Here is a 25,563-nt window from a genome sequence, read left to right on the forward strand (position 1 = left end):
GCCTCTAACTTACATTTTGCAGGCTGTGTTTAAGAAATGATAGTTTGGAGCTGATCGGTTGGTGATATATATCTCACATCAAGCTTTGATACATATGCCCCTTAATACATAACCCCCTTGGTGTTATTAGTGCTGTCTGATGACCACACTCACGGTCTGATGCAGTCATTGTCTGACTAGATTTATAGGAGGGATTCAAATCAGAGAAATATCTGACCGGAGGCATTACTGTTTATTAGGCTACACAATTGTCACTCAATTTTCTGCACACCTCTATGGAGAGCACGGAAAAATTCATGAAGATACTGGTCACAAAGCCTTCGCCCTACTGTTCAAGAAGCACTTTGCGGTCATCGCGAGGAACTGAATTCCCACCAAAATCTGTCCCGACTAACATATTACAGCTCCCCAACAGAAGATGGCCCTTATAGACTCAGACAGTGACAGATAAATATTATGTATTAGGGCAGCACTGTATGGTGAATAATATACAAAGTACAGTGTAATAAACCACAATGAACATTTCCAGCCTCCAAGTAAGATTCAGATACTACTAGGAATTATATACCAGATACAAACAAACAGATATTATTATGTAGGGAGTTAAGGAGCTTATCCACTAGATGAGAAAAATTAGCGATTGAACGATTACGACATCGTTATTGTTCAATCATTCATTAATCGTGCAGTAAAATGCCAGCAACACCAGCGATGCGCGTTCACGCTGGTCGTTGTAGGCACTGGTCATCGCCTGAACATGCAGGACAACCTGATGATATCGTCAGGTTGTGCATGTTCGGGGATGAGGAACGGTGCCTGCAATGAACGATATATCGTTCAGTGTGGGCACATTATCCACTGCACAGGATGGTGAACGATTACAATGTTGTAATCGTACAGTCATTCTACGCTCATGTAGTGGATACGCACCTTTACACGGCATAACATATATACAATTATACATTAAATTATAGCAGAATGATCCCACTTTCCCATCAGTTTCAACTCAGTGCGATGGCCGCAAATTGCCTCCAAAATAGTCGGGCAAGGGCACTTCACAGCCAGTATCTTCGCCAAGTTTACCATGCACCCAATAAAGGTATGCAGGAAAATTAGGAAAAACAGTCTATCGTAATCAACAGTAATGTGCACAATCAGACTTTGTATGTATGTCAGGCGGCACATAGCACAGAACTGAATTCTCATCGAATAGTCACTGTCCTTATAAGCTTACAATCCAAAATCACAACAGCCTAAACAGCAGAACTTACAATGCAATGAAAAAAACTAGACCACTCTAATAAGAAGTTTACAATCTTATGGACTAAAAATCCAGATACCAGACAATCAATTGTAGTTTTTTTAAAACCACTCTACAGAGGGGCGCACAAACTAATAGTGTAATAATAAAACAGTCTCTGAAACATTATACTATTTAAAATATCGTGAGGAATTTACAGTTTGTGGGAATAGCAGGGCACTCCTCCCTAGCCTACCGAACAATCAGTAAATACAATGTCAGATCTTATCAATACATCGAATATTGCATTTGCTAATATTGTTTTACACCCATGGCTGTACCTGGGCATTCTAATCCGTAAGCAACATAGGTAGGTAATGAAATCATGTACTTACCTGCACCAAGAAGCAGATGTAGCATTTATCCAGCACCTTTATTCCTGATTTCCCCAACTCCTGCAAGCACAGGACTCATGTCAAGCAGGGAAGTAGTAACAAGACACCCAGCTGCCACAGATTTAATGGAAGACTTGTGTACTGCTCACCTCCAGCCCACACACAGACCCTCCCCTCCCTAAACTGCTGCAGGCTCCTCTTGTGTGTATGAAGTTTAGAATTGTTGTCATTTAACTCTTTCTAACACTGGGAAGGGGATAGGGGGGAAGCTTTACTCAACAGTAACCTAAATGCAAATAAAGACACGGATGTATAGTGTGTTAGAAATGCAGCGTTTATGGTTATTCAATGAGATTATGAAACATCCACATATTTCATGGTACTTAAAAATAATCTGAATTATGTGGTCCATACACGGTAAGATTTTTTTATACGATGTGCACGATTTCGATCGATCTCAATGATCAATCGTGCACATCTTGTGTGGGTTGGCATGCTGTACGACGGCGATGCGCGTCCCCGCCGTCGTACATCGGCATCGTAGATCTTATGGAAAAACCATAAGATCTGCGATCCGTCATGCTGTTGAATAGGTAACCGAAGCATCTTGCAAGATGCATCGTTTACCAGTCACAGCAGCATGCGATGCATCGTTTACCAGTCACAGCAGCATGCGATGCATCGTTTACCAGTCACAGCAGCATGCGATGCATCGTTTACCAGTCACAGCAGCATGCGATGCATCGTTTACCAGTCACAGCAGCATGCGATGCATCGTTTACCAGTCACAGCAGCATGCGATGCATCGTTTACCAGTCACAGCAGCATGCGATGCATCGGGCTGAATTTGAAGACGTACCGAGGTGTCGTATGTTTTCAAATCGCCCCGTGTATGTCCGGCCTTACAAATAGATCTTCAACCCAATAAAATAAAATATGACAAAACAAAATGTTGCTACAGTAGCTACAGAAAGACAGACCAGGGTGGCTAACCGTCAGTAAATTTACTGACAGCATTAAAGCAAAAAGGGAACTTTTTCACTATTCAATAAGAAAAAAAAAAGTAGCAGTCATTAACAATGACATAAGCCTAAACCTGGGGTTCTCAAACTATTTTGCTCTGGGACCCCGTCTGACAAAACATTTTTTATTACAGGACCCCAGGAAGTTACCGCAGAACAATGCCCCTATATATTTATAGGTAACACACTTTTTTTTTTTTATTTAAGATCTTTGGCGGGATGCAGCAATGAGAGAAATGCGTTCAAACTCCCGAAAATGCTGTTTTCGGGGTTTTGACTGCATTTCTCATACTGTATGCACCAAGCGGTGGATAATGCCATCTTCAGATAACGCCTAAGTGCTAACACCAATCAGATCCCTCCTAGCACCCTTCACAGCACATGTCACTCTGCGCATGCGCAGAATAACACCAGAGGGACTTCTGGGTCATAGGCCCTGATTCAGTGCCGGACGCTCTAACAGAGCGCTCGCTCTGAATCAGGGCTGTCCCTCTTACTTTTTGGAGCGGCCTCCTGGCCACTCGCATAGCTGTGGGTGACCACCCACAGCTATAGCGAGCGGCCAAAATGATGGTCGCGATGGTCAAGACCCTCGCGACCATCGGGCTTGCGACGAGACCCTTGCGGTAGGGTCTCGCTGCCGCAAACGTCCTGGAGTGCTTTTGGCTCTATCAGAGCCAAAAGCACTCCCACTGACATTACTAGTGATGTCAGTGGGCCGGCCCCAGACGGTAGGTGTTCCCATGGGAACGCCTCCGTCTGGGCAGCCACGCCCCCGGCACGCCGACCAAAGGGGGCGTGCTGTCAATCACCATCGACAACACACCCCCTTTGGTGCGAGACCCATAACGACGGCTTGGCCAAGCCGTCGTTATTCGGGTCTCGCGCATGCGCACGACTGAGCCGCCTCCGTCGTGCGCATGCGCACTTGTGCAACATCGACCCGCTTGCGAGCGCTCAGCGCTCGTGAGCAGGTCTGAATTAGGCTCATAGACCCGGAAGTGCCTCATTTGCAAAGGACAGCTCTTACCAAGGTCTCTATTTACTATAATCCACATTGGGAATGCAGATTGTAGCGTGATATTACCGGCATTGCGAATTCAGGCAATAACACAGGGATTTACTACAAATTGCGAGAAAGCTCTGGGCCTGATTCAGACCCGCTCGCGAGTGCTCGCAAGCGGGTCAATGTTGCCCAAGTGCGCATACGCGAGATCCGAATAACGATGGCCAAGCCGTAGTTATGGGTCTCACACCAAAGGGGGCGTGCTGTTGATGGTGATTGACAGCACGCCCCCTTTGGTGGGCGTGCTGGGGGCGTGGCTGCCCAGACGGAGGCGTTCCCATGGGAACGCCTACCGTCTGGGGCCGGCCCCACTGACATCACAAGTGATGTCAGTGGGAGTGCTTTTGGCTCTGATAGAGCCAAAAGCACTCCAGGGCTTGCGGCAGCGAGACCCTACCGCAAGGGTCTCGTCGCAAGCCTGATGGTCGCGATGGTCTTGACCATCATTTTGGCCGCTCGCTATAGCTGTGGGTGGTCACCCACAGCTATGCGAGCGGCCAGGAGCGTCTGGCTCTGAATCAGGGCCTCTGTCCCTGCGAATCCCCTCCGCACACTTATCAGGGTATTTTCACAAAAAAATACCGTAAGTAGTGCCACGCGCATGCGCCGACTGGCCGCTGCTACCCCCCCATCGCTAAGCCCCACCCCATTGCTAAGCCCCACCCCCGCGATCGCGGCGACCCCCCTCTCCCTTAATTACACTTAACTGCATGATCCGGGCTCCGGTGATGTCTTCCATGTCCTCCGGTCAGGTGATATCCCATATTGCACTGGGGCCCGATCACCTGATGACCGGGCCGCAGTGCAGCATGGGAGACCAGCTGACCGGTGGGAGGACATCACCCGGAGCCCCGACCACCGGTCCCTGGAGTCAGGTAAGTACATTTTTTTTTTTACTTTTTTTTTACAGTGTATCAGCTTGCGGTCTGTTTAGACCACACAGTTGATTACTGGGGCCGACTCCCGGCTCTGCTCTCCCTGTTAGAGCAGAGCAGGAGTCCGGTAACCGGGGGAGACCCTGGATAACGCCACCTCCAGGTGGTGTTATTATCACAGGGCTTTTCCCTGTATTTTTTTACAATTTATGTTTAGTAACTTTGGCCAGATCACATTTCCCATTACAATTATGGGAAATGCAATCTGATTACTAAAAATAAGTGATACTTAGGGGTTGGAGTAGAATTTTACGAATTCTACTCCAATTGCCCTGTAAAAAAAAATTATATACATAAATATTTAATGTCCATCATCTTGCTTATATATATATTTATGCCCATTATATTTCTTATATGTATGCTATAAAAAGGAATATGGTGGGCATAAATATATATAAGAAAGATGATGGCATAATAATAATAAAAGAAAGATGATGAGCATGGGGGGGTGGAGGGAGTGATGAGGCATAAAATGTATGCACATTACCCCCCTTGCCCATCATCTTCCCTGTATTTGTTTTAGGACCATCATCTTCCTTAAAGATTTTATGGCATAGAAATATATAAGAAAGCTGATGGACATACAACAAATATAGGGAAGATGATGGACAAGGGAGGTTGTGTGACATAACATATATAAACATCATCCTACTTTAATTTATGACCCTAGTTCTACATTTGACTTTACTTACCATAAAAAAAATGGTTCTTTGTTTTTAACACTATATTTAAAGCTGCCACTCGCTGCTGCTGGGGCAGGGCAGTGACCCCTACAACTACACAGGCTGCGCTGCGACTCCTTCACTGGGACTGACACCCGGGTGACTTCATGGCGCACGGCCGTCTCATGGGTGTCAATCACAGTGCAGGGAGGAGGACCAGGCGGGGGACTGCTAATGCAGGCGTACCTCTGAGAATTAACACTGCAGCGGCGCCAGGGAGTGGGACTGGTCCAGGCATTTTAACTTGCTGTAGGTGAGTTGCGACCCCATGCTTAGATGGGCCCTACCCACTCTGGGGTCGCGACCCACAGTTTGAGAACCGCTGCCCTAAACTAATTTTTGTTGTACGTGCTGCTCCTGTGCAGTTCTAGACACAACTTGGAACAGCGAGATAATGTCAGTACAAAAATGAAGACATCCAACCATACATTTATTTCAGTAAATTGTCAGTAAAAATATGTTCAAGGGTTGGTCAAATATATATATATTTTTTTCGGAGAAAGCATGGCCACGGCCCCTTGATTTGGCCACCACCCCCAGTACCCAGTCCAGCTCTCTGCAGCCCTGTCTGCATAATTTTTTTTTTGCTTTGCTCCCAAAACAGAATCAGCCTCTTAGGGCCAAATTCAATTCAGTGCGATGATGAATAGCCACTGGAGTGAGCTCCCGCAGCTATTCAATTCAATGCGCTGTTAGCGTTGTCGGGAATGGGTTAAGTCTGAGAATGCCGGTTCTTGCGACTTAACCTGGGTGTTAAGGCACGGTAACCGGCATTGTCTGACTAAAGTGCCGGCAAACAGTTGCGCGCCCGGCACTTTTGTCGGATTTCTTTTGGCATCCCCAGGGGGGTGCGAGAAGAAATCCTTTAGCCGCCCAAACAGTGTGGTGTATTGAATAGCTGCGGGAGCTCCCTCCCACTGCTATTCAACATCGCACTGAATTGAATTTGGCCCATATTTCCTTTGTCAAGTTACCTGCCTATGCGTAAGCCTGGGTACACACTTAACGACCTGCCAATACGACGCCCAGTGGTGCCAATGAACAATATATGGGGCGGTCGGTACACACTGCACAATCCAGTGAACGACCACCTGATATATCGTTCACCAGCACCATTGACCTTGCCTACGTCAGCAGCTAGGTTGATTCATTGGCCGTACATGCAAGCAGACAGAGCAACCCAACAAACGACCCGTGGGAGCGCGCATAGTGGGTACGCACTAGACAATGTGCCCTATAAATTGGCCCGATCCGTGGGATCACACGACATATCATCTAGCCTAGTGTGTACCCAGCTTCACACTGTAAACTATGGTAAGTCTCTCTGCATTTGCGTGTGACAATCTGGTCATCATACTTTTAACAATAGTACTATAAGTGTTATTGTATTGTTATACAACACACTCACTAAATGATAAATCCAGGTAGAACTGGAAATTTATTGTTGGATGGAATATATTTAGTACAACCCGGTTACTTACTTGTAGTCTGGCATTCAGGCTAGCGGATGGGTCTCTGAATGTATTTAATGAACTCGCTCGCACTGTCGCTGCTCTCCCTACTCCTTAATGATCTCACTAACAGTGTATTTTCTGTGGACAACATACTGCCTGTCTGAAAAAAAGACCGGGTAAGCGAGAGTGAAAAGAGACGATGGAGCACTTATGTCTACTGTATATCAACCTGACACTCTGAGAGCACAAGAACGATATACGTGCTCATAACAGAAGCACAGGAGCTCACAGTGAAATTATGGCTGCTTACTAATTACAGCGCACTGTAAACCTTTTTTTTTTTAAACATATTTTGATTGGTGCATAGTCTATAGTACAAAACAATAAGGAAAAACCAAAACATAGTATACTACAGTATAGCAGATACACCATATTAAAGAATAGAAAAAAAAAATCACAAAATACAATACAACATTCACCTATAAAGGTAAGGCCGGCCGAGCTAAAACTTTTATTTTGTTTAGCAAGATTGACATTAGATGAAGGAGTGCAGTTGGCACATTTTAGGGCATTTCATACTGTGCAGAAGGGGGCACACACCCCACTCTGCGAAAGGACTTGAATTACTGAATGCGCCAGATTTGAGCTGAGGATGATCGGTTATCATGTTATACTTTAATCAAGTCTGCCTGCCCCAATGTCCTATCATTTTGTTGATGAAGACATAAATGACGATAAACCTAGCTGTATATTAAGAGAGAAACTGAAGTTATATTTAATGAAAGAGGTTATTTCTAAACTGGTATGGGGATGTGACGCTGACAAGGTTGCACACTGTACATCTTAAGCTCGGGACACACTGGAGCGATGTCGGGCCGATTTACCATTTCGTAACGACAAATCGTCTACATCGCTCAGTGTGAACGCTCAATATGCGTGCTCCAGCGGTCCCATGCGAAGTCGTGCGGTTTTATATGCTGCACATCAAACCTGACATCACTAGCAATATGGTGCACATCGCCTAGTGTGTACAGCCAACCATATGTCCTGACTATATGTCGTTCCGATTTGGCCTCTGAACATGTCATCTCTTGCCATTCCCAGCCAGTGAACTTAAAGATGGTTATTCTAGTGTGTACAGGAGCAACGATAAATCGTATATGACCAAACGATACGATATATCGTTCAGTCGTTTGCAAGATTTCAGTGTGTCGTCTGTGTGTACCGAGCTTTAGATTTTTTCCACCTCTTGGCACAACTTGCATGTACAGGTTTCCCCTTTCCCAAATGAGTAGGAACATGCTTGCCGACATTAAGCACCCTCCTTCCGGGAGGGAGCTGTCGGGCTTTCACAGCAGGGGGCGTGTTGCTATAAAATGAGGCCCAACATGACGCATCATTGGGGGTGGGGCATGACAGCACAATCGCATCATCGTGGCCCCACCCCCTCTTCACAGTGCCAATATTAATGGCATTGTGAAGCAGGGAGCGGAGTCACGATGACTCGATTCAGTGCGAATCACGTCACCCCCACCCTATCCGCTGCCAGGATTTATACTGTAACTTCAGGGGGGGAGGGGGGGTGTGGACCGGTCACCAGGGGCCAGGATGTTTGTCTGCGTTTCTGGGGGCTGGGAGCGGCACCCGATTTTCAGGCGGCTCCCGGCTGAATCGGGAGGGTAGGCAAGTATGAGTAGGAAGCATTCTGTTTTGTAACTTTTAAATCAGTGTTCCAGCACTTTCAGTGTTTTTTTCACAAATGGGTGTGTTTTATACAGGTGCAACCAGGGTTATAGAACCCGCCAGTAAGACCCCATCAGCCAGCTACGTTTGCAACTTTTTGCTGACCATTTTAGTCACAACTCGTGACTACATGCCCTTACTGTACTTTGGCAGTGTCTGCACGCCCATTACAGCCCCGGACCCCTATTTGTACGCTGTCACACATCTGGCCTAATACGCCTGAAAAAGACAAATAGATGTGCATGTGCACTAAAGAACAATGCTGCACCAGGCTGAAATTAGATCCGCAAATCACATATATACGTCTGGCCCACTGTGTGACTGAGTATTCTTTTTGGATGTTTTTCAATTAAATAAGTTATAGACATTATATGGAAAGATCCCAGCTATGAAATGATGCAGAAAGTTACTTTATGTCTCCGTTAAATATCATAATAATGCTTAATATATTATTATGTATAGTATTCCAAGTTTGGGGAACACAATGCTTACCGACATTGCTGGCAATAGCCCTGGTTGCACCTGTCACTAGGAAGTGGGCGGGAAGCGGGAGATATGCCTACTCTTCCGGGGGTTACCCGGAGAGTAGGCATGTATGCAACACACATACAAACAGGGGCAGAACTATGGGAGACAATGGATGTGCCTGCCGCCGGGCTCCAGCTCTGAAGGGGCACCTTCACCATTGTCTACAACTTATTCACCCCACTTAGGGCTGTTACTTACTATGTACCCTGAGTGTACCGTCACGGCCGCCAAATACATGGCACCCCTTCCCAGCACCTGTACCACGCCTTTGTCTATTGCCTGTCTGCATGCAAAATTGCTAATTACTACACTACAGTGTCAGCGGCTGTGACGGGGGGAACACCAAATTTACTCCACTGCATATAAAACAATCATTTTATTTTAAAGAACAGCTTAACAGTGACGTCCCAGATCAGACTGTTGGCATGCATGCATGAATGCCCTGGCAGTGTATACGTACCCGTGTATAGTGTATGTACATGTATATACACAGTACTTATGACCAGTATATCAACCACTGCTGCCTGTGCCTGATGGGGCCGGGGGCGGGGCCGCTTATTATGCCCACCCCTACGTCTAGTCTGACTCTGACCGAGAGAGACCGAGCATACTATTGGCTGCGGTCCCGCCCTAAACCTAGAGAGCCTGAGACTGAATGGGCGTGGCGTCTGGTGATGGTTCACGCTGAATGAGCTGTGCGGGGGTTATCGTTGATTGACGGGGAACTGCAGCCAATGGGCGGCGTAGCTGATGTCTGTTACTGGGTTGTAGCGCACGGTGTTGCCGGAAGCATGGCGGCGGCGGTGTGAAGGGGAGGAGGAGGCGGCTGCCGGGTGACTTAGGCATGGCGGGGTCAGGAGGCCGGAGTGGGGATGTCATACACCTCAATGTTGGGGGTAAGAGGTAAGAATGGCAGTAATGTGAGTGGGGCAGGACACAGTGTGGAGTTGGGGGCACGGTGTAGTGGGGACAATGTGGCTCTGAGAGGGTCTGGAGCCAGGGGTCACATGATGGCTAAATAGGTGTCATTTATTTTTTATTTATATATATATATATATATATATATATATATATATCTCAGATGTGAGGGGGGATGAAAGTGGCACTAGGAGCCATGTACTGGGGAGGGGGATGTCAGTTTTTGGGACGGGACCACAATGCCTATGTCACTCTTTCCTTACACTTTTGAATTGGAAGTGTTGCACTGTATGGAACATTCAGGTATTTGTGTAACTATGTAAAGTATACTATGCTGCCTTATGTGGTTTGTACATAAAGAGGCTGCATTTGTCTCATTGGACACACACACACACACACAGACACACACTCGTACGTGTGTGCTTTCCCTGAATCCACTGCATGTCCTGTATGGTGTGCACTCGTTGGGCCTGATACAGATGTGGACACAATTGCCATCGCTGTGGTGAGTTCTCACAGATCACGATTGCTAAAATATGCTAATAACTCACTCGCCACCCAGTGCTTAGAGACATCCACACAGAGCATCTCCTATCTGCCGCTCATGCACATAACCAGAAACCTTGAACACAGATCAGGTGGTTATCGGCCTTCTGAGTAAAGCTGGGTACACACAAGAGGATTTTTTGAGCGATTTGCCAGATTCTGACAGTTCGGAACGACAAATCCACAAGATCGCCTAGTGTGTACCCACTATGTCATGCAGTGCGCGCTCCCATGGGGTCGTCAGTCGCATCGTTAGGTCGGCCCTATATGCAGCTCAAATTGACGATGTTTCTGACAACCCCATGTAGGGGAATGCGGCAGGGGTCGATCTGGCGGGCACCTGATCATCTAGTGTGTACCAACCGCCAGATATGTTGGCCTGGAGGTCGCTGGTCGCATCGCTGGGTACGCCTGTCATTTAGTGTGTACCCAGCTAATTCTAAGCTGTTACAGACATAGCGGGTCTCCAAACACACAGAGTGCGCTCCTGCTGCAAGCAAGAATACAGCGGGTAATTTATGCACGGGCAGAAACCGGTGTTTAAACAATCCTGTCACGCCTATGTTTTTCTAACCACTTGTTACCTCCCCCCAAACGCTGACTACCTGTCACTCACTTTGTGAGTGGATCCTCTGTGTGAGCGTAATAGTAAATCAATCGCTGGACGTGCGCTGCGCGGCTTACACACATGCACAATGGCAAACAGTCACTCTGCATACATATCGGTATTTCGTGCACATCTCATTTGGGCCTATTGCTTGGTGAATGCAGTTTAGCAGACCCTGCTGTAAGAATGGTGGAAGAACGTAGCATGTCCTGTTTTCTGAATACATCGGTGGCTCAGGGAGAGCACTTCCATGCAGAGCTGGCCATGCCCAATTTGGTACCCATGGCAAGATTTTACCTGGTGCCACTTAAACTATGTGGGCCTGGGCTCTCTCTGAAGCAATGACACCCTAGATATTTGCCTATGCGGAGGGCTGGCTCTGTGTGTGATGTCTAAATAAGATGAAATGTGTTGGGTCACTCCTTACAAATGTTGGGAGATATATTTGAGTGTGTAGCCATAAACTGTCCCTATTTTAACGGGATAATCGCAGGCTTTAAAGATTAGTCAATGGTGTAAATTTAGATTGAGGATACGGAGGAATGATTGTGGGACTCGGCAACATATGTGTGAGTGTATACCTAGGAAGTAAGTAAATTAGTGCGTTTGTAGGAATAAATGTCGCCAGGAGAGAATGGGGTTGTCGATGGTTATATTAGGGGGTATATGCATGAAGACTTCAGTAGGCCACATTTGGACAATAAAAAATTAAGTGTTTTGGAGGGAAGGAAGGGTGAATAATAAGGTGAGAGATAATTGTGGAATAAATGAGGAGATGTAGGGGACAAGTCAATTCAAGTCTAGGCTCATGGTTGATTGTGCATTTTCTAATAAAATACAACATAGAGATTGGTATTTAGTATTGATATATGGTACAGCATGCATGACCAGTATCTTCCAGAAGATAATATAATAATGTCATTTTACATAGGTTCAGCACTTCTAGACAGACATTGACGTGGGCTTCCGACACATTCTTTTCTAGGTATTGTATAATATCTGCTTAATAATAATAATAATGTGATGTAATAATTGGTAGCAGAGACTGTTAAGTTTATTCCTACAGCAGCTACCATTTCTGTAAAATCGGGTCTAGGTCACTCGAGCTTGTGTGTAAACACCCAGGAGCTCATTCAGACCCGCTCGTTAGATGCGGCCACTCGCTCCTTGCATATGTAAGTTTTGCAAAGTGACGGCAAGGCATAAGCACGCCCACTATGTCTTGGCGAGCGATCACTTTGTGCTTATAGACGTCCACCAGCCTGTCTTTAGCCGCCCACTAGCGTACGTCATCTCCAGGAAGTATATACAACCATCGGTACATCGGGTTCCATCGGATCTGAACGCAGCGCTTGCGGTTGACTGTACCCTACCGCAAGCACTTCAGTGTATTATTCAACCAGGTGACGTGTACTATGACACTACATCAGAAACTGCGTAAAAACACATTCTGGCACGCCTGCGCCCGAAAACTCCACTCCCCCGTTACTACTGGCCTGCCCCTGTTACCACCCACAATCGGCCTCTCCAGTCACTCATTCCACTGGGCTGTCTTTGCAGGGAGAGCGGGTAAAATCCGATCGCTCGTACTAGTTTGCGCACGCGCACTGCGAACTATGTTTATATTAGCGAACATCGTCTGCAACGAGCGGCCGCTTGCTAGCGAGCGGGTCTGAATCGGGTCCACAATCCACTGCTTTATGTTCTTGGTTCATTTACTACACCTATAGGTGTATACACACGGGCAGTTCTGTCAGACGAACGATGAACTACGAACGGTTTGAACGATTTTACCAACGATTTCATGAATTACGGACGATTTGACAGTATTAAAGTGAATGAAAATCTGACCGCAAACACTTCAGATGTCAGATATCCGCGCATCGTCCATCGTTACAGGGACACATGTCAGATTTTCTTTTAGTTATGAACGATTTTTAAAATTATTGTACAAATCTGAAGGAAAATCTGACCGTGTGTATGGACCATAAGAACATTTTAATGTGTTATGTGGGTTTTTTTTGTTGTCTTATATTATTTTTTTATTTTTTGTAGATGTCACAGAAAGTTGATAAATGATAGCCAGAAACTGTTTATTTAATGGTCTTTTTTTCTTTCCCAGCCTTCTCAGTGGCCGCATCTCCTCCCTAAAGGATGAAACTGGAGCTGTGAGTTTAAAGAGCCTTTGAAAATCCTAGTAATAAAATGTTGCATGTTTGGTGACCTGCGGTCATAGTTTTGGAGCATATTCATTCTAGTTCTAAAATGTTGCCCTCTCTGTTGTGTCACCTCAGATCTTCATAGACAGAGACCCTATAGTGTTTGCACCAATACTGAACTTTCTACGTACCAAAGAACTTGATACAAGGTTGGTGCGTGAAGCTGGCATATGTGTAAGCATGGCATCACTCTTTGCAATCTTAGTTTTGATGAATCTTACTATCTGTATGCTTGGTATCTTTCAGAGGTGTGAACAGCTCCTTGCTGCTGCACGAGGCAGAGTTTTATGGCATCACCCCATTAGGTATCTTTTTCTTTTCTCTCTATTTGTTGCTTTTCTTAGTATTGAGGACAGTTAACAAACTGTGTCCCTTATTTCAGTGAGACGCTTACAGCTGTGTGAGGAGTTGGAACGCTCGTCATGTGGGAGTGTGTTATTCAATGGATACCTCCCACCCCCAGGTAAGTCATTGTTATCAACTGCTGTGAGGTATCTTCTCTGGAGTCCCTCAAAGCAAGGTTCGGCTCACGCTAGTTTTGCGGTTGGTCAACTTCTTTGACTGTTTAAAAGCAAATCTATCTTTTGAGCCCATTATATTTGTTATCCTTCCTGTTGATCATGTGTTCAAATGTCATTAGGGGCTAGTCCAGTGGTTTCCAAACTGTGCACCGCGGCACCCTGGGGTGCCTCGGGACACTTGCAGGGGTGCCTCAGGTTGGTGGTCCAGCACCAAATCAAATTCTTTATGGTCAATGTAATGCACAACGGAAGCCTATACCTGTCCACCACTATGTAACCAAACCTAAGGATGACAGGTCAGCACAATTTACTTAACTTTACTACTGAACTTCACTACATTTTTTTCAGAATTTCTCAATAACAAACCTATGACTTAGGAGTGCCGTGAAACAATGCTGATGCACTAGGACGCCGTGAGTCAAAAAAGTTTGGGAACCACTGGGATAGTCCTTTAAACAGTTCGCTGTCATTACTGCACTCTGGTCATAGGAAGAACTGACCATTAAGTGTGTTTATCATTAGAAGGATTTCCATTTTAAGGAACCAATAAGCATTCAAAAACACACATACGTACACATCTATATATAATAAACAGAATGAAGGGCACTCTCCGTTTAGTAGAAAACAAGAGTTTATTACCACATCAGAACACAGGGCCTAATTCAGACCCGCTCGCGAGCGCTGAGCGCTCGCAAGCGGGTCGATGTTGGCCAAGTGCGCATGCGCGAGACCCGAATAACGACGGCCAAGCCGTCGTTATGGGTCTCGCACCAAAGGGGGCGTGCTGTCGATGGTGATTGACAGCATGCCCCCTTTGGTGGGCGTGTCGGGAGCGTGGCTGCCAAGATGGAGGCGTTCCCATGGGAACGTCTACCGTCTGGGGCCGGCCCCACTGACATCACAAGTGATGTCAGTGGGAGTGCTTTTGGCTCTGATAGAGCCAAAAGCACTCCAGGGCTTGCGGCAACGAGACCCTACCGCTAGGGTCTCATCGCAAGCCCGATGGTCTTGACCATCGCGACCATCATTTTGGCCGCTCGCTATAGCTGTGGGTGGTCACCCACAGCTATGCGAGCGGCCAGGAGGCGGCTCTTAAATTCAGAGGGACGGCCCTGATTCAGAGCGAGCGCTCTGTCAGAGCGTCCGGCTCTGAATCAAGGCCACAGTCAGGTCTTTTATTAAGACACAACCATCAAAATGCCAGGAATGGGTGTTTTAATGGTTGTGTCTTGACAAAGTCCTAACAAGGGATCAAAACGTCACCCGTGTTCTGACGAGATCATAAGCTCTTAAATTATTAGTACACTCTGGTGCCAGTCACAGTATGTTTTGCATTCCAGTGTTCCCAGCAAAGCGGAGGAATCGTCACAGTGTGTCTGGGCTGCAGGTCGGCTCTAGGAGTGGTGGGAATGAACGGGCACCTGTCCGGAGGAGTAACACCATGCCACCCAACCTGGGGGGAGCCGGCATCCTTGGACGCTTGTTGGATGAAAGGAATTATGGAAGCGGGGGAGGTTGGTGTCATATAATAATAATAAGCAATCAGTCTGGAAAATGTGACTGGGACATGAAAGGGAATCCTGCTTACCTGTTACAGTGTGTGGGAAGTTGGTCAGGTGACAGAATACAAGGGTTTTCTATTTGAGACAGGGCCATGCACATAATGTATGGATGATGTACATGAGATACCATCACAAACATTGCATGATATGAAGGGGAGGGATTTAATACATTATTATCTGAATGGTATACAAAAGATGGTTCACACACATTACAAGGGGGTTCACATGTTATATAAAGACAGTAATGCACATATTTAATTAGATGGGGTCCTACTCATTTATTACATGGATAGTATACATTTTATAAGTATGTATGCATCAGGGGTCACATCTATAAATATCAGAAACAGTTGTCATTTTAAATATATCTAATGTTAAATTCTTTCCGGTTAGGGATCTCCAGTGACCCCGGCATGGTTCGGATCATCTGTGGGCACCATAATTGGATCGCAGTTGCCTTTGCTCAGTTCATAGTCTGTTACAGGTAATATTGGACCATCATAGCCTGCTCTGACTCGTCATACAGTACATGGTGTACGAGCTCATTGTATTTATTAAAGTGTTCATATCCAAAGTTTATCTTTAATATACAGTACGTGCATATATGCAGTGCTGTATAATAGGAAACGTGTTCATTTTTATTAGTAACACCTGAGTTCAAGTATGACATTTTTTAGTCTTGTTTTCATAGTTTATTTGATGCTGCCAATGGTCAGTTCCATCCAACTAATGTTGTATGTACTAAAAATAAGTGTGAAATAAATTGAGGAATTCTTGTTTGAAGTGTATTTTACTGTCTTTGCTAAAAAGCTGTGTCCTGTGTCAACCTCAGTGTTTCTTCTATTTTAGAATGAAGGAGACATCTGGCTGGCAGCTGATTTTTACTAGCCCCTGTCTAGACTGGGTGATCGAGCGGGTGGCGCTGAACGCCAAAACTATTGGAGGGTCACTGGGAGACAACGACAAAATGCTGGCTGTATCCTCCTGCAGCGAGATTATCCTATGGGCCATCACCGGTGACGGCACCGGAAGTGAAATAGGTGAGATTGCCGTAGAGGAAGGCAGACCGGCATGATTGGGTGAGAGAATGAGCCAGATGTTCCTCAGTAGTGAGTGTGAGAGATGGAGTCTGGGTTACTCCGTGAGAGTTTGGCTAAGAGGACCTTTAGACCAGGGGTCCTTGTTCTTCCCAGCTATCTGTCATTTCTGCATGGAGAGAAATATACATCTTTGTACTGATTTAGTATATTTGGTTATTTGCCCGTCCCTAAAACATCCCAAATTACATCTGTTACAGGGATTTTTAGTCTTGGGGTACCAGCAGAAGCCTTGTTTTTTGTGGGCAATCAGTTAATAGCCACGAGCCACACTGGGAAGATTGGAGTATGGAATGCGGTGACCAAACATTGGCAGGTGAGCGATCTACATATTGGTGCCACGTCACAGTCCGACACATTTGTCTCCCCTCACCACTTACTGTAATGCGCCTGCTTTATAGGTGTCATTCAAACAATAACTTAAAGAACTACACCCTAATGAGAGTGCTCCTGTTATCCTTTTAGGGGGTACTGTCTGTCTTACTATCACAGAGCCTTTGTAGACTATAGCATCTAAGAGCGGCTCAATCTCCTATTCTCAACAATATGCAGTTCTCTATGTATTTTTATTTTATAGAAAGCTTTGATGATAACCATTGGCATTGTCAGGGTGAGGGTGACGGGCAGAGGGTGATGGTGAGGCAAAGAGTGATGGGCAGAGTGACAAGGAGATGCTGAGGGTGACAGGGAGAGGCAAAGAGTGAAGGGCAGAGGGTGACAGAGGCAGAGGGTGATGGTCTGTGAGTAATAATTATAAGGCACAGATTGACATACATAGGTCCAGTATAAGTGAGATACCCCTCGAGGGTGTCGCATAAGGAAGGTGATAAGTAACAGAATAAGGCAGTAACACTGACACCATTTGCACTTGCCTAGGTACAGGGTAAGGAGGGCAGCAGTGCTGTGGGGCAGAGTCTGGGCGGCTGCGTCTGTGTGTGCACTGTGCAGCTGATGAATGTTAGTTTCCTGTGTCGGTGGGCAGGGGATGGGACAGCAGAGCACACACAGGAAGTGATAGAGCTCGCTGGGACACCGGTGGGAGGAGGTAGCGGCTGGTAACTGTGCAGTCTAGCCGGTGGCAGAGAGACTGGCCACTGAGAGGACTCAAAGAGGTCCCTTCCTCCCACCGACGGCACTCGCCAGCTCACCTACCCAGCGGCGCCAGGCAGCGGCTGACAGTGCTGTTGACATTGGGATTGCTACTGACAGTTTGCATTGTCCGAGGCAATCCCGGAGAGGTGACATGCTGAGAGCTGTCAGTCTGATGGCGGTCCGCGCTGCGGATCTTTAATGATGATCCGATCGCCAGTGAGGTCCCAGCGGGTCCCCTACTCCTGCATCCGGAAAACTAGCAAAAAAAAAAGGTTTAGTGCTTGAAGTGCCGGTATGTCATACTGTTACATACCGGCACACTTTGAGCACTGGTATCAATCATAGCAAATGAATAGGATTTTATAATGACTTGTGTTTTGTTGTAACTTCCTGTTTCTCTATAGTTTATTTTTCTCGTATTTATAATCTCTATGTGCATCTTGTAGAGCCCATCTTCTTCTTTGCTTTTTGTGAGACCATCAAAATTTCTAATTTTGTGATAGATCCAGGATGTGGTGCCCATAAACAGCTATGACACAGCTGGCTCCTTCCTCCTGCTGGGGTGTAACAATGGCTCAATCTACTATGTAGGTAAGTGTCTGTGAAGAAACAGGTTGCAGTTTCCTGTGCTGCAGTCACTACTGATGGGTTGGGTACAGGCAGCCGGTTCTCAGGATCCCGGTGCTCATAATCAAGACACTGGCATCCCGACAGGGTTAGGATACGGGCTCCTGACGATAAGTAGCCTAACCCTACCCCTAAACCTAACCCTCTTTCCCCGCACCATAAACCTAACCATCGTCCCTAGTGCCCAGCCTAACCCCACTTCTTGCCGCCATTCTGAGTGTCTGCCTGTCCGACAGCTGGAATAATAACTACATCCCCTTCTGATGTCTCCTGTAACTTGAGTTGTGCGGATGCAGCAGGTCTTCTGGGATTTTTTTTTTTTTTTTATGGAGAAGTCATTAAGTACATTCTCTCCTGAAAATGTTTCTCTCCCTGTAGATGTCCAGAAATTTCCGCTGCGCATGAAGGATAACGATTTGCTTGTTACCGAGCTGTACCGTGACCCCTCAGAGGATGCTATAACCGCCCTCAGTGTCTACCTCACACCCAAAACAAGTAAGAGACCCTCTCCTCAGTGTCTCATTCACAAAATAAGAGACCTGCACCCCTCTCTGTGTCACCTCCCACGTATGAGAGAGAGTACTCCTCCGTGTCTCCTCACCTGCATAACTGAGCATGTGACCCCCCCTTCGTTCTCTGAGTGTCGTCATCCTGTACAGAGAACCTTGTATTTGTCTCGTTTCATGTTAGTGATCTGTTCCCTGCAGGTGACAGTGGTAACTGGATCGAAATTGCATATGGTACAAGTTCTGGTGTTGTCAGGGTTATAGTTCAGCACCCAGAGACTGTTGGGTCCGGCCCTCAACTTTTCCAGACTTTTACAGTCCACCGCAGCCCTGTCACCAAGATAATGCTGTCAGAGAGACACCTCATCTCAGGTAACCATCGTTCTATGTATGCGCCTTTTAAATCTTTGTCGTTTAATCTCTCGCTGGAAACGTCTGACAACTTCTTTGATATGCAGGGATGAGAGACTCCATGTTTTCTGTTCCCAGCACTTGGCTAAATATGAGCACTAAGTGGTATATTTACTAAAGGGTGGGTTTTTAGAAGTGGAGATGTTGCCCTTAGCAACCAATCAGATTCTACTTATTTATCTAGAAGATAGCTAGAATCTGATTGGTTGTTATGGGAAACATCTCCACTTCGAATAAACCTGCATATATACCCCTTAGTATATGAATACAGGGCTTGGTTTAGGCTCTGCTGTTCATTGGGCCTCCTTGAATATTTGGATAAACCATGGGAAAAGTATAATCTGGGGAGCTGTGTGCAGGAACAGGCAATATAATACAGGAACCGCAACCTGGTCCTGAGAATAAAGCACCCATTTTGGCATTACTATCCTGGTAACCTGTATAGAGTGGTGCCTCTGGTGGGCGCTTTATGGGTTACAAGAAGTATGAGCTGCTGAAAAATGTAATGGAATATATATATATATTTATATATTATGTAATGGAGGACTGGCACTCTGCTGTACTAATTGTGAATATGCCCCCGTGCCATCCGTAACAAATAGCATAAACAGAAAGAAAGTCGGCGGCACTTGAGGTCTGGAAACCAGGATTTAATATACACCAACGTTTCGGGGTCGCACGCACCTTTGTCAAGGTAACCAGCACATATGGTGTATTGGGTGTATATTAAACCCTGATTTCCAGACATATATATATATATATATATATATATATATATATATATATATATATATATATATTAGTGCGTTTCTTTTCACACAGATTGTATTATGCTTATCTCTTAGTTTGTGCAGATAATAACCATGTGCGCACGTGGACAGTAACACGCTTCCGCGGTATGATCTCCACCCAGCCTGGATCCACTCCTCTGGCATCTTTCAAAATCCTTTCCTTGGAGGATATTGATGGGCATGCCGGCTGCAGCGCGGGGAATGATATTGGTAAGTATCTATCGATGTTTCATGTGGTTTTGGAAGGCCATTAACAGACATATGGGAGTGGTGATTGAACAACTAGTAATATCTCCTGTATGCTTGTAAATTCTCTGTTTCCCCTAGAATGCAGTAGGATGGCCCTGTCAATGCTATTTGTCTCAGACTTTGCCTGTTTTCATCAGCATATTAAGTAGGACATAGCTGCTCCGTTAGTAGTAGAACTTGTGTTTCCCACCAGGTTTGGTTTAGCTCAACTGATGTTTAGACCGATTTAAAACCAGTTTAACCATGACACCTAGTAATGATGAAATCCCCTGATATACACCCACTCACTGCAGCACGTTCACAAGCCAAAACCTTGTTTGTAAAAAGTGAAGTAAAATCCTGCTGCACCATTATAAGAATCCGCAACAATCCCAGAGTGCGCCGGCACAACGGTGAATTGAGTAAAGTTGGAATGTGCTAAATAGGGGAAGATAGAAGGCTTCCATTACAATAAATGGCATGTTTACTATTTACTTAACAATATAAATTACACTTACATTCGGTGGCCTAGCAGCAACCAAGATTCACTTGCATAACTGTGGGACGGCCATATAGATGTCCAATTTATATGGCTGTCCCACCTGTAAGCACAAGTGATTCTTGGTTAATCTGTCAAGAAGCTCATTCGCTACATGTTTTGGATGACTCCTTTCACTTCAACAGGCAACCGTGGTATAGATGTGAGAATATAAATGATGATCTGAGTAACGTCAGGCTGCCATTCATATTTCAACCAATAAACATATAATAATGTATAAAAATCGGTAAATCTTATGGTTCCAAGCATTATAGAATGATTGACCCGGGGGGCGGGTTGTGGATGTCTTACATAATGTAGCATACAACAATCAATTAATCTGAATTTAAAATGATGACATTTCCCTTTAAAAAAATGTAAATTCTACATACCGTACATGAAAGTAAAACCTAAAAGCAGCAAATAAATGGGGAACGTAGCAAAGGCCTTTTCGCCTAAGCCATTCAAACTATAAATATATAATTACACTTTACAGATTTTCTGCTTGGCTGTCCAGACAATGCGGTCACATACCGTCTCTTTTGTGTATTGTTGATTTTTAATGTTTGGGGGTTTTTTTGTGTATTTTCTTTACTAGCCTATGTCCTGATTTACATCTTTAGCATTGAAGTGGAGCCATAGTTTTCTACTGCAAGTTAGGTGCCAGAGAAGATGTACGCCTACTGCCATATTTAGAAATACATACACTCCAGGAACCACGTTACATTTTTGTATGTCTAGGCCACTGTAGTGTTCATCGGGCAGCACAGACGGTGTAATGGTTAGCGTTACTGCCTCACAGCACTGAGGTCATGGGTTCGATTCCCACCATGGCCCTACCTGTGTGGAGTTTGTATATTCTCCCTGTGCTTGCGTGGGTTTCCTCCAGGTACTCCGGTTTCCTCCCACACTCCAAAATATACTGGTAGGTTAATTGGCTCCCAACACAAATTACCCCTAGTGTGTATGTGTGTGTGTGTGTGTGTGTGTGTGTACATGTGGTAGGTAATATAGATTGTAAGCTCCACTGGGGCAGGGACTGATGTGAATGGCCAGATCTTCTCTGTAAAGCGCTGAGGAATATGTGTGCGCTATATAAATAACTGGTAATAATAATAATAATGTTTTTGTTCCTCACATTGATTTTTATGCAGGTCCTTTTGGCGAACGAGATGACCAGCAGGTCTTCATTCAGCGCGTTGTTCCCGATTCCAACATAGTCTATGTCCGCCTGTCCTCCACTGGGAAGAGGTAATCTCCGTTTGTGTAACCCCCACCACACACTGCATATGGTGTAGATTTATGTCAGTGTACACTTTCATGCCACAGTGAGTGATAATACACAGATATAACTTGTATTTATTATACCAGCTGGTCAGTACACGTGGCTTCTTTTTCCTTGTCCAATTGCTTCTGTTCATCTGTTGTCAGGATCTGTGAGGTCCGTTCTGTGGACTGCACGCCCATTACTTCCTTCACCGTCCATGAGTGCGAGGGCTCCAGCCGCATTGGTTCCCGCCCACGACGCTATCTCTTCACTGGCCATGCCAGTGGTTGTCTTCAGATGTGGGATCTGACCACCGCTGTGGCAAACAAGGGGGAAAGTGGAGGTATGGGCTCATCTTCTGATTGTTAGAGGAGTCCTCAAATGCATACGCTGACCCTCTACTCACATCTGTCCTACTCCCCTTCAAAACACAGGCTGCATAAGTTGAGGGGACAACTTTTTTTTTTTTTTTTTAGCTGACTTTGTGAGTCTCTTCTTATGCTTCATGGTCTCCTAGATGGGCACCCACAGTCCTGCTAACTCAGTATTGGCCTAACCTCTGTGCCCACCCCCCACCCCCTTTTCTGTGTAGTCCCCTTTCCACTCACATGTGCCCCAACCATCACTGAACTTATTTATCTATATCTTCTATATCTTCCCCTGCTATCACTTATTTGTCCTGGTCTCTCTTTCACTTTCAGCAGAGCTGGGGGGTCTTACTCAGGAAGAGCTGCTGGAACAGCTGGAGCAGTGTGACCTGGCCCTAACCCGTACCCCGGAAATGAGCCCGGCCACATCAGTATCTCATACTGCCAACCATCGTGCATCGATAGCCAGGTACATTCTGATGTTTTATCACCCGACAGGTGAAGACAAAATCTAATCTATGTGATTCTAGAATGCAGTGTGGTTTGTGAAAGGGAGGTAATATTCCTGTGTACTTCACACGTAAATGCAGGGAGGGTTCCAGTTGTCTGGAAACGCACATACCTTCTCAGCTCAGCCAATGGCTCCAGTGAAGACCACAGTAGCAATTGTACATAATAGGATTTTTTCCAGAGCTGCCGCCACAACGTGAAGAATAAGGGATATAATGGAATTGTGCTCTATTGCTGCATCTAACTACTTGCTGGCCCTGTATATGTCTGAAGTATTGCATGCAATGCACTTTCTATGAGGCTTGTTAATCCTCACAGGCTTGTTAAGTACCAAGGCTCACTTTGCATGGGCTGGCCACACTTGCTCTAAAATTAAATATTTGGAAATCCCGCGTTTGCCCCTGTACTTAATACTTCTTGTTACGTAGTCCGAAAATGCTTCTCTGGTCCCTGCAACGAGTTGCTGCAAATAATAAAATGCATTTATCTGTGTGGGTTTGTACAGTTACAAACGTCTGTTCTGAATCATTGCACATTAGTGAATATCCTCTAATGTTTTCAGATTGGTAAGGAATAAAGGGCCTGATTCAGCAAGGAACGCAGTTGCTATTACGCATGTGTTCTGCATATTCATCGCAGGGCGTGTGCGCTAACTATTGCGATCAGGACTGTGATCGCAATGCCAACGCAGACCCATCGCAGAGTGATTGACTGGAAGAGTATTTATGGGTGGTGACTGGGGAGGGTGGTCGGCCAAACGCAGGCGTGCTAGTGTGTTCGCATACCGTTACAGGAGCGTGCATAAATTATCCACTGCGAAACCATATGCAGTGTGAGGTCTCAGCGTATGTGGCTTATAGCAATTTCTGAGTAAGGTCAGGGCTTGTGCAAGTGTGCGTATAGGTCCGATGGTACTCGATTGTTTCGCTATTCTGCTAAGTGTTACGGATGTGCGTATGGTAAAGTGGGCGTCCTTATGTGGTGCTGAGTTTGCATTGCGATCGCAGTGGTTTGGCTTGCTATCGCAGTTGAACAGCGTGCCTACGCAGTATTGCGATCTGCTGTGAATCAGGCCCAAAGTGAGGGGTCTGGCTGCTGCAAACTGTCTACAAAGCGGATTCTAGCACATCAGTCTGACTCAGGCACTGTTATTCTGATCTAGGGAGTTCATTGTGGATGCTGAACTCAATGGTGATCCATTTGTGACAGCGTTAATTTATTCATGGTTTACGTTCCATTGAAGCTCCAGTTCTCCTTTGAACTCCAATAATGAACTTCTCTAATTGCCTCATAATATATTTATGCTCAGTTCTTGGGAAGGACATGTGCCTGAAGTGTGGAAAGTGTGATCTCCTTTGTAGCTTTTCCCACCTCAGCCGAGAGCGCTGGCTTTGTGCAGCTGGCTCATTAACCCCTCTTTTTTTTGGTTTTTGTTTCCATCTTGCAGTTTGCAGTCCCAACTTAGTGACAACACACGTGATCGTTTCTCCCGACTTGTGTTATCCACCTCCCATCGTCCCCAGCTGGTGGCTTCCCGCCACTCTGAAGGTTGGGCCTCTCTGTGCAGTCTGCAGCCACATCTCTCGGGGAGCCATAATTCTTTGCACAAGTCGGACACGCAGCCTCATTTCAGCACAAGGGCCAGTAAGGCTCCAAGCATCCAGACGAGAGCCGAGTCCCAAGGTTTGGGTATGGTTTCCGATCCGCCTTCTCCCAGTGTCGGTGGTAGTTTTGTGGAGCGCTGCCAAGAGCTTGCTCGTTTCACAGAGACCTACCAGCCTGAGCCACGCCGATCCAGCATCGAGGTGACCACTACCAGGGCCAAGACACCATGGGGCTCTGCACCAGCTAGACGACCAGCCTCCCCTGCCCCTTCTCAGGCTTCACCTCTCTGTGTTGCCCCGTCGCCATCTTCTACATCCTCTGCTGCTGGAGTTGATGTTCCCACACCTTCATCTTCACCTTCTAAACTCTCCCAGAAGCCCAGGCTGAATGAGACCTCTTTCTGATGGTGGCAAAAGCTGCCGTGGGACTAACTGGCTGGTGGACGAGAAGAGTGGAATTACTGTTGGCAGTCCTATTCTGCTCCTCCAAGTGTATTGACAGTATTAATAGCTGGCATAGCAGAGCTGAGCGCACATCATTACAAAGCACCATAGAATGCATTGGCCTGTAAAAGTAGCCGTCGGCTCCACCTATTCATAACAAAAGTCTGTTTTATTGTGCATTCCTTTATCTAAGCCCTTTACCAATACTTTTCTTTACTTATTTATATTGCCAAAATGGTTGATCACAGCACATTGAAGAGGTGGGATGGAAAGAGCCACTGTAACGCTTCAGAAACAAGCTCCAGGTTTGCCTGCACCCCTGATAACATTGTGTGCCTTCTTAGAACAGTGAGCCTGAATGGTATTACCCAGCAGTGCCTTCTCCAAGTGCCACTTCTGCTCTGAGCATTATGCCAATGCTTGAGTTAATGTCTGTTACGTTGTGTGTCCGTCCAGGAATTGCAGGATACGTCTCCTTAAAACAACCTGCCCCTGTGTACCCTCTGCAAACCCTTGAAATGCCCTCCATTATCATTCTAGGAGGGACATACAAAGGCGAATGGTTTAGTGTGTGTTGTCAGCCTTTTGACGCCGTCTTACAG

General features: G+C 45.9%; 2 protein-coding genes across 13 annotated transcripts in view; one reads left to right on the forward strand and one right to left on the reverse strand.

Annotated features, from left to right (window-relative positions):
• Positions 1-9,652, reverse strand: part of LOC148501669 (G protein-coupled receptor 4-like) — an 84,105-nt gene extending 74,453 nt beyond the window's left edge. For 3 of the 11 annotated variants that reach the window (XM_088450128.1, XM_088450130.1, XM_088450124.1), the window contains exons 1-3: positions 9,566-9,652; positions 6,862-6,994; positions 1,636-1,695 (exon numbers count right to left, since the gene is read on the reverse strand). In XM_088450128.1, the coding sequence (XP_088306254.1) occupies positions 1,636-1,660 (25 nt within the window). In that variant the 5' untranslated portion in view covers positions 1,661-1,695; positions 6,862-6,994; positions 9,566-9,652. Of the gene's footprint in view, positions 1-1,635; positions 1,799-6,861; positions 6,995-9,303; positions 9,405-9,565 lie in introns of those variants that run through there. The other 8 variants (XM_088450129.1, XM_088450133.1, XM_088450126.1 and 5 more) reach the window with 7 other exon arrangements.
• Positions 9,653-9,760: 108 nt separating this feature from the next.
• SHKBP1 (SH3KBP1 binding protein 1) lies at positions 9,761-25,203 on the forward strand. 2 transcript variants are annotated; one of them, XM_088450137.1, is made up of 18 exons: positions 9,761-10,008; positions 12,108-12,161; positions 13,299-13,344; positions 13,471-13,544; positions 13,642-13,700; positions 13,778-13,858; positions 15,257-15,430; positions 15,872-15,962; positions 16,328-16,518; positions 16,776-16,891; positions 18,171-18,258; positions 18,673-18,789; positions 19,002-19,172; positions 20,057-20,212; positions 21,923-22,019; positions 22,200-22,378; positions 22,740-22,872; positions 24,361-25,203. In XM_088450137.1, the coding sequence occupies exons 1-18, from the start codon at positions 9,950-9,952 to the stop codon at positions 24,920-24,922; spliced, it is 2,448 nt and encodes an 815-aa protein (XP_088306263.1). In that variant the 5' UTR covers positions 9,761-9,949; the 3' UTR covers positions 24,923-25,203. The 2 variants fall into 2 exon arrangements, with proteins under 2 accessions (XP_088306263.1, XP_088306262.1); XM_088450136.1 differs by having other exon boundaries at positions 9,762-10,008; positions 22,737-22,872.
• Positions 25,204-25,563: the final 360 nt, after the last annotated feature.

This window comes from Taudactylus pleione, unplaced genomic scaffold (genome assembly GCF_031769625.1).
Source record: "Taudactylus pleione unplaced genomic scaffold, aTauple2 ptg000507l, whole genome shotgun sequence".
Lineage (NCBI taxonomy): Eukaryota > Metazoa > Chordata > Amphibia > Anura > Myobatrachidae > Taudactylus > Taudactylus pleione.